We start from the raw sequence: 9,065 nt of genomic DNA on the forward strand, positions 1-9,065 counted from the left end.
GGAGCGATGATGAGAAACTAATATTAAATCTTACAATGTACTGAACTGCGAACTTGTAGACCCATACTACTGCAAATAAAATATACAGGGACAGACATTTAATATTATATTTAAGCATCCTGTTGCACTCTATATGATAAATGATACAACTTCCGTCCCAAGTGCAAACAATATATATTATATGTCTTTGATCTTGTTCTTCAAAACATGTAGTGTAGAAAGAACAAGATCAAAGACATATAATATATATTGTTTGCACTTGGGACGGAAGTTGTATCATTTATCGGTCAGACATTTAAATTATATGAATATTAATATATAGTTCCTCTTCGTTTCCCTGTTTAAATTGGGACTGAAAATGTAGCCGCCATAAGTTATTTCAGATTTTCTTGTTATTGTGACGCGCGGCCTAAAAGCAGGAGCATCGGAGTCGGAACCAGGCGTCCATTGCCAGCCAACGGCTAGGTGAATGTATTCTCAGGGACTACAAGAATAGGCGGCCAATGCTACGCAACGGTCCTAATTACTATGATTCATTGTTTCGCTGCTGAAAGCTGATAACCACATAAACGAATCGTAGGTTGTACAGTAACGACTTCTGAAACAGACGTTACCATGGATATGAAAGACAGAACTCTTCAAGGAGGTGATTCCTATCCCAGACGCCTAGCAAGGATGAAATGAGGCCAGTTGAGAAGCCGTCAGCTCAGAAGTGAAGTCAGAAGACCATAATACGGCAGAACGCGGAAGGTGTTGAGTGTGTGAATTATTATAACCGAGTTCAATTGTAATAGTGACGTCAAACAGACCTAATCATCAAATCTAGAATCCGCAATTATCAGTCACGCGTTCCCCCCTTCATGTGACATTAATGTACAAATTATCATCAAATCATTACAGATCATTTAACTTGAGAAAATCGACGTACAGAACAATGTATTTCACTAATAATTATAATCAAAAGAACAATCACCTCTATTTATATTTGTATTCCTAAACTAGCTTCCCTGCTTTGTAACCAGCAATGTGAGAGCCGAGCGGTCTAAGGCAGTGCTTCTCAACCGCCGGCCCGCGGCCCAGTAGTGGGCCCTGGCATCAATTATACTGGGCCGCGAGAGGCTCTTCTGGAATTTGTCATTTTAATTTTCTAAGCATTTTTCACGAATAAACATTTTCATTCATTCATTCATCAGTAATCTGTCAAGACGACAGGTCCACAGTCTCTTCCAAAACAGTTCCTCCACTTGATGCGATCTAGAGCTTTCTCCTTCAAATGAAACATCTCGCATACATGGTATCTCTGGTTTTGGAAAGAGACTATCCAGGAAAAGTGATAATGTGGTAGTTTTTCCATTTGCTTTCCACATCGCAGTACAATAGGCGTTCAAACCACTCTGGTCACGCCTGTTGCTATACGAACTTGAACCATCTCGAGCATTATTTACTCTGTGCTTCAAGTCGCTGCTGATGACGCTGCTTCCGGCATCAATTTTTGGTGTCTCTCTTCGTCTGATGCCTACCCTTTGACCTGTCCAGCAAGGGAGGCCCTGCCAGTAGCTACGCTACCGCTGGTATAGCTCTCAGGGTCCTTGGCATACTCAAACCCCCTCACCACGATTAGGTGGAGCCACCAACGAGGGGGAATAAACATTTTATAGTGGAAATATTCTGAGTATAATATTTGTGTCGAGAAGCTCAGACACAGAACACCTAAATCTGTGTAGCAAATGTCAGTGACCAAGCCGCATATTTTAAACATGGAAGTGTTCATAAATGATCGGGAATTTTCCGACATGCAAATCTTTCAACATTCGGGAAAGGAAATACTGATGTTTATGACCAGTCATAAAAATTGCCTGCAAGCCGATTACAACAATGGGCGACATATCCTCTGTTCTCAGAACTGAGCGAAATAACATCTGTGTTGCAAATGTCAGTGACCAATCAGCAAGGAAGTATAAAGAAAATGTTTCCACTGAAATTGAAGATCAAGGCAGTCTGTATCCGGTTCTCAGATCTAGTAATACTGAATACTGTGATTTAAATTTAAATATGAATAAGAGACAGGGGCCTTTGTTTAATTTTTGTATTAAGAAATCTCGTTTTGAAGGTGTTTGTGACGCAACAAGTAGTGATTCATCCACCTCAAGCCTACATAGCGATCTCCAGGATGTACAAAATGAAGGGAAAACCACCAGCATACAGAAGAAAAAGTCTGCATCCATTCGTAAGTACATGGACAGCTACTTAAAATTTGGTTTCATACAATGCCCTAACACTGATCAATTGCCACGACCTCAATGTGTCATTTGTGCTACTGTTCTGGGAAATGAAGCTATGAAGCCATCGCGACTTGCCCAACATCTCAACACAAGACATTCCGATCTAGTCAACAAACCCACTGAATTCTTTATGCCTAAAAGAGATGCACTTAAAGTAGCAAAGAAAATTATTTACCAAGCTGCAACCACTGACACTTCACTTCTGACGGCATCCTATTTAATATTACTATAGATAACTAAATGTAAAAACCCACCATATTCCATTGGGGAAGAACTCGTTAAGCCTTCTTTGATTGCTGCTTGTAATGAAGTATACGGCCAGTCTGCGGCAAGTAAAATGAAAGACATCCCATTGTCAAATGATACAGCTAGGAGGCGGATATCTAATATGGCAGAAGATACAGAAACGCAAGTCACTTAAAAAATTAAAAAAATCGAAATTGTTAGCATTACAACTGGACGAATCTACAGATATTCAGAACAGCAGCATTTTACTTACGTATGTACGATATATTGACCATGATGAGAGTGACATGAAGGAAGACATTTTAGGTGTTTCTGAATTACCTACGCACACTACCAGCAGTGAAATTTTCAAAGTTTCAAATGGTTTCATTGAAGAGAGAGGTCTCGAATGGAAAAATTGCGTTGGAGTTTGCACTGACGGCGATGCCTGTCTTACAGGTAGAAATTCAGGTTTGGTCACTAAAATTAAGGATATGGAGGGCAATAACTTAGTGTCAACGCACTGCTACATTCATAGGCAAAACCTGGCTTCCAAAAAAATGGCACCTTAGCTTAATGAAGTCCTGTCTCAATCTGTTAAGAGTATTAATTATATAAAAACAGTGCTTTAAATACAAGACTTAACAGCATTGTGGGATGAAATGGGCTCTGATCATCAAAATCTTCTTTTCCATTCGGAAGTTCGTTGGTTGTCCCGCGATAAAGTTCTCAAGATGTTATATGAACTCCGAAAGGAAGTCGAGCTCTTTCTAATTGATAAGAAAAGTAATCTGTCCCATTATTTCCAGGATAAGAAATGGGTAGCCAGGCTGGCATATCTCAGCGCCATATTTTCTTACATGAACGAGTCGAATTTAAAACTTCAAGGTCCAGTTACAACAATATTAATGCGTGGAACAAGATCGAATCATTCAAAAAGAAACTCAAACTCTGACTTAATATGACTGCAGAAGGAAATAATGAAATGTTTCAATCGTACTCAGATTATATTATGGAAGCAGATGATTTCTTTTCACAGAATTCAGTTTCAGATATTATTGCAGCCCACTTGAAGATGTTGTCGTTTGAAAAATATTATCCCGAACATGAGGATCCCCGGAGGCAAAATATGTGGATTGTGAACCCTTTTGTTGAACACAAAGCGACAGCCCTTTCCCATGAAGAAACTCTTCAACATATTATCATCGGACAAATGACTGGAAAGTACTTTTAATACTATGAGTAATTCAAAATTCTGGATAAGAATGAAAAATGAATGGGTAACTGACAAATTTGTCATATTACAACGTTAAGACTTATATCTAATGTTTGAGACATGTGGCCATTCAAACCTGGATCTGATGTTCCAGTCATGTGGCAAAACATGGGTCTGATGTTTCAGGCATGTGGCCAAACATGGGCCTGCCGTTTCAGGCATGTGGAGAAACATGAGTCTGATCTTCCAGGCACGTGGCCAAACATGGGCCTGACGTTTCAGGCATGTGGAGAAACATGGGTCTGTTCCAGGCACGTGGCCAAACATGGGTCTGACTTTTCAGGCACACGTCCAAACATGGGTCTGATGTTCCAGGCATGTGGCCAAACATGGGTCTGACGTTTCAGACATGTGATCATTGAAACCTGGATCTAAGTAAGTCAGGGGGAAACAGGCAGCCTCCACGCAGTGCCACCACGGAGTAATGTGGCAGCCTACACCATTTCAAATTTGCTTTGTCCTGACCAGAGGCTGAGAAATGCAGCTGCCCGGTCGCGACCAAAACATTGCGACTGGTGAGAAGTTTCTCACTCGCTATTTGGGAGTTGGCTGTCGGAGTTCTGGCAGTTTTCCTCCATCATCTGCGGCACAGAGGAAATGACAAACCAAATCCAGATAAGTAAAGCTGAACATAACTGGGAAGTAATACCAATTAATCTCTCTTTTAAATTCGACATTTCCACCATTATTCCGTGCCTGGTGTGTGGGGCTTCCGGGAAAACGGTTATAACAGGGAGAAATGTACTTGAATGGCAACTGGAGTGCGCCAGGGCATACCGATATGCATTTTTCCGGCGAATAAAATATCCATCTTGCTACAAGTATCCAAAATATTTCGATTCTTATCCAGACGTAAATAGAATTTACTCTGAGCGATACATCATAACATTTTTATGTTCTTGATTTACAAGTCCTACATCTGAACGAACAGAGCGGCTTCTATATCCGAAATGAACAGTATTACTAGTCGTTAAGCATAAGGCACAGATTACGTCAATGGTTCCCAGCTGAGTATGATTCACGAACCGGTAAAATAGCAGTGGGTTTTACAAGGACCGGTAGTCTGTCTTACATTATGTCACACCGTCAGAGGGAAAGGAGAGAATATTAAACTACAACACAAACTACTTTGCTCATAAAAGTAAATGGGACAGAAAAAAAGAGAATTATTTTAAAACACAGAATGGCTCAAAAGTCAGTTAATTATTTAGTAAAATGTACACTAAAATACGTTAGAAAGTTATTATGTACTGAATTTACAATTTTTTTTTTTCGAAATGAGATCCTCTACGATCAATGCACAACTCACAACGCTGTGATGCCGTTGTACAATTTGAATGCTAGATTTAAATTAGAACATTCCTGTTAATACGAGTGAACAGTTTACGGTAACTCACTTTTAGGCCACTCTGTAGACTGGGATGTAACGTTTGTTTCCCACCGGGGGCCTCACAGAGAACACACGGAGATATTATGAAATTTGTTTCATACACTTGCCAATATGTACGATGGCCAAGGCTATTAAAGTGCTGGGCAAGTATTGCGGTAGAGTTTTTGGATGCAATCCCGATTAGGCGTCATTTGTAATACAGCAAACTTAAATTTCTTAATTTGAATGTTATTCTGTGTTTAAAATTTCGACTACTGTACACTGTGATGTTTAAACTGAAAGCAACCACAATGTGGGCGGAAAATGGGTACTTCCTCTACTGTCGATATGGTCTGTACAAATTATAACGCCAACTAGAATCTGTGGATTATGACATTACCAACGTATTAATTCTTTTGTTTTCTTAATGGTTCTATCTTCAATTTTCATTATTCTTCAGATTATAAATGCATTTAATTCTTTAATGTGTAAGGGCTGTATATCTGTAATTAAACTGCGCAGAATCACAACAGAAATTAGAAGAAAATAACAGTTCCCTTTTGTTCTATCTCCTATGTTCAACTATTCGTCTTTCAAACACTGGGTCCTCAAAAGATTAATCAGCGATCAATCTCACTAAATGGAGTAAGAATACCACCTGCCAACACAGCGTACCTCGGAATGACACTTGACGCCAAACTCCGATGGAAGGAGCATAAAGAAGCAAGAGGAACTGCAAATCAAATCTCGAAAACTGTACTGGCCGATCGGACGTCGATCAGAACTGTCAATGTACAACAAGCTGCTCCTGTATAAACAAATGCTGCCCCCAGTCTAGACATATGGCGTCCAACTATGGGGACGTGCGAAAAAATGCAACATCGAAGTAATCCAACGATACCAGAACAAAGTACTAAGACGCATAGCAGATGTGCCCTGGTATGTACGCAACAGGGACCTCCATCGAGACCTCGGTGTCGAAACAGTCGCACCCATTATTGCAAGATACGCCACCTCACACGAAAACCGACTTCGACAACACGTCCAGGCTCCTAAATGTGGGAAACCTAACCAGGCGACTCAAACGGACCAAACCTTACGAACTAGCCAAGCAGCCCGACAGCTATGGGATCCGATGGGCGAACTTAACTTCATATAATCTTAGTAACTTAGTGTCAAATTAAAACTGATTGTTAGTTCAAGCGAACTAGTCTTTGTAACATTTTGCTTACATCTTGTAGCAGCCAATAAATAATAATAATAATAATAAAAAAACACTGGATCCTTGTTTTATGCATTCCACAAATTGTGGAAACAGAACCATTACGAAATAAAGCAACGACTTATAAATGGGAATATACGCTGACAAAAAAAATGGTAAAACTACCCCCCCCCAAAAATGAATGAAAATCCGATTTTCGGAAAATCGTCAGTTACCTACTGAAGAAGTAAAACTATCCTCTTTCATGCCACTGCCTACCTCACTCATCAAACAAAATACTGTACTTACTAAAAACTTTTGAAATCAGTATAACATCTCTCAGTTTTGAAATTTAAGTGCTTCTTCCTCAGTTCATACTCTGAATGTCCCATCTTTCACAGAGACGGGGAGGAGGAAAGTGCATATTCATACAACATTTGAATTTTAAGCACTTCCTCTACGGTGATAATGTGATCTCGAATTCCTTCGACTTTCACACAAACTATTACAAAATACTTATATTTCTATTTGTCGAAACGAACAACTCTAGGTGCACCGCACACTGATTTGCTGTCGGCATCTCCACTCATAATAACATTACAGAAGTGATCAACAGTAGCCATATTCGAATGTAACAAGTTTTCACTGAAGACTGTGGTTGAGTGGTTAACAACTGCTGCTTTGTATTCGTGAGGTTCGAATCTTGGCCCGAAAACAGAAATGTTCCCTGGCTATCCTCATTCCCTACAAGTAATGCTATGATAGTACCCTACAGTGTGTCACGACTGCTACCTTCCACATTCTTTCCAAGTCATTATTTAACACATCCTACCATTCGACCTGATGTTATACAGATTGAGGTTATGTACAACAACAACAAAAACATTATCAAGCAATTCAAGAATAAATCAATCCAGAAATGTTTGTCTTACCTTTATTTCATCATCTGGAGATTCCTTCTTGATGTCCAGTACCCGTGAAGACTGGTCAGAACTGGCCGTCGCAGCAGGGGGCGTCGACCTGCTCCCCATGACAATCCGCATCCGATTTTGTTGTTCCCCACACGCAACAATGCCTACTGTCAACCACAGTCACTACAAGACTAACACTAGAGCGCTCCTCGGCCAGCGTCTGATGTGGCTAATAATAACATTGACACATAACTACAGCCCCGGCCACAAAAGACGAACGGGGTTCAACTCCAACAGCTTACATAAAGAGGAAAGTAACTTAATTAGTACTAATATTTTATTTCAATTTATATATGATAAATTTCCAACTTTCGTTACTGTGCGATAGCGAGATCATTGCTTCTATTTTTATGGCTCTACGTAATCTTCACCGCACCAATGACTTCCAGACCGCTTCGCTTCCAACACGCGACTGCGTTCAAAATTGGAACAAACAGCTGAGTGCCGGGGAAATCAACGGAACGTACACAAGCAGTCGCTGTGACGTGTCAACGGAGCCCGCCAAACTTCCTGCGCAACTTCATGCGCACGTGTGCGTCGTCTGCTTCGTCTTGCTGGAAAAGAATGTTTTTAAGTAAACAATTCAAACTTATAGCTGCTGCAAAGACTGGACTGGATTAGGAAAGTTACACGTAAGATGCGGCATTATCTGAGGGAAATATTAAACAGTTGCCCCATTATACTTGATTAATGTAATCTACAGTCACTATCACAATCATCACAATACTATCACCACACTGTCTATCTCATAGTCAGCAGTGATCTTTCAAGGAAGATGTGACAAGTGACAGGTTTTCCCCCACAAAAATTGTCCATGAGAACAACGAAGTGATCAATTAAAAAAACATATAACGATGCCCTTCCTTATTAAGCAGGTCATCTAGTAGACTGTTCTGACAGCGAGATCACGAGGCTATGTACGATGGGCTAGGAGGAGTGAAATTGTTAAAGCACGCTGTAAATTGGGTGTGAGAAACGTCTATTTAAAAGGTCGAGAAGACAGGTGGGTAACTAATCCTAAGGACATAAGCTCTTAGGATTCGAGTTCGATGAAACTGACTCAGTTCCGTGCTCAGTGGCGGGTTTTGGCGGGGCTAACCGTTGGAGTTCTGCTTCAACAGTGTTGGTGGTTAGTTTGTTGTTTAAAACACCGAAAACAACATTTTCTTTCCAAGAAATATAAACAACAGAAGTCAATGTCGGTATAATAAACAAGCTAAAACACATTTTTGGACAAATCTGGCAAATTTTTTCCCCTTTTTTATTTTTATGAAAAAATATTCCTGCGTTCATACCGTTGAATAATTTCCAACAAAGTTCCCGTTCATATCATTGTTACTAGCACACCATCATCCCTAGAGCCGAGAAGGAATCAAATATAATAAATCTAAACGGCTACTTATATTTCTAATTCCATAACCTGGCCCGAAATAAAGAGCCCTCGACGTTAATAACTTCGTAGAAAGTAAAGAGGTACATAGAATTTTGTGTAACTTGTTCGATCCCGGGTCTGGTCAAGTGGGATTTGTGGTGGACAAAGTGGCGCTGGGGCAGGTTTTCTCCGAGTGCTTCGGTTTCCCCTGCCAATCTTCATTCTACCAATTGCTCCATAATCACCCTCACCTGTCGTCTGGGGCTGGTACAATAGGCCAGAAATGGCCGCAGTACAAAGGACTCAGTCCCACCCCACTGGCAATAAAATAACACAGAGAAAACTAAGTATGTTGCTATCTCGTCACCA

General features: G+C 40.3%; 1 protein-coding gene across 1 annotated transcript in view; it reads right to left on the bottom strand.

Annotated features, from left to right (window-relative positions):
• Nucleotides 1–7,763, bottom strand: part of LOC111874577 (sine oculis-binding protein homolog) — a 142,676-nt gene extending 134,913 nt beyond the window's left edge. The window contains exon 1 of the mRNA XM_023870188.2: nt 7,286–7,763. Coding sequence (XP_023725956.1) covers nt 7,286–7,396 — 111 coding nt within the window. The 5' untranslated portion in view covers nt 7,397–7,763. The remainder of the gene's footprint in view (nt 1–7,285) is intronic.
• Between the last annotated feature and the right edge of the window lie 1,302 nt (nt 7,764–9,065).

Source organism: Cryptotermes secundus, unplaced genomic scaffold (genome assembly GCF_002891405.2).
Source record: "Cryptotermes secundus unplaced genomic scaffold, Csec_1.0 scaffold1177, whole genome shotgun sequence".
Classification (NCBI taxonomy): domain Eukaryota; kingdom Metazoa; phylum Arthropoda; class Insecta; order Blattodea; family Kalotermitidae; genus Cryptotermes; species Cryptotermes secundus.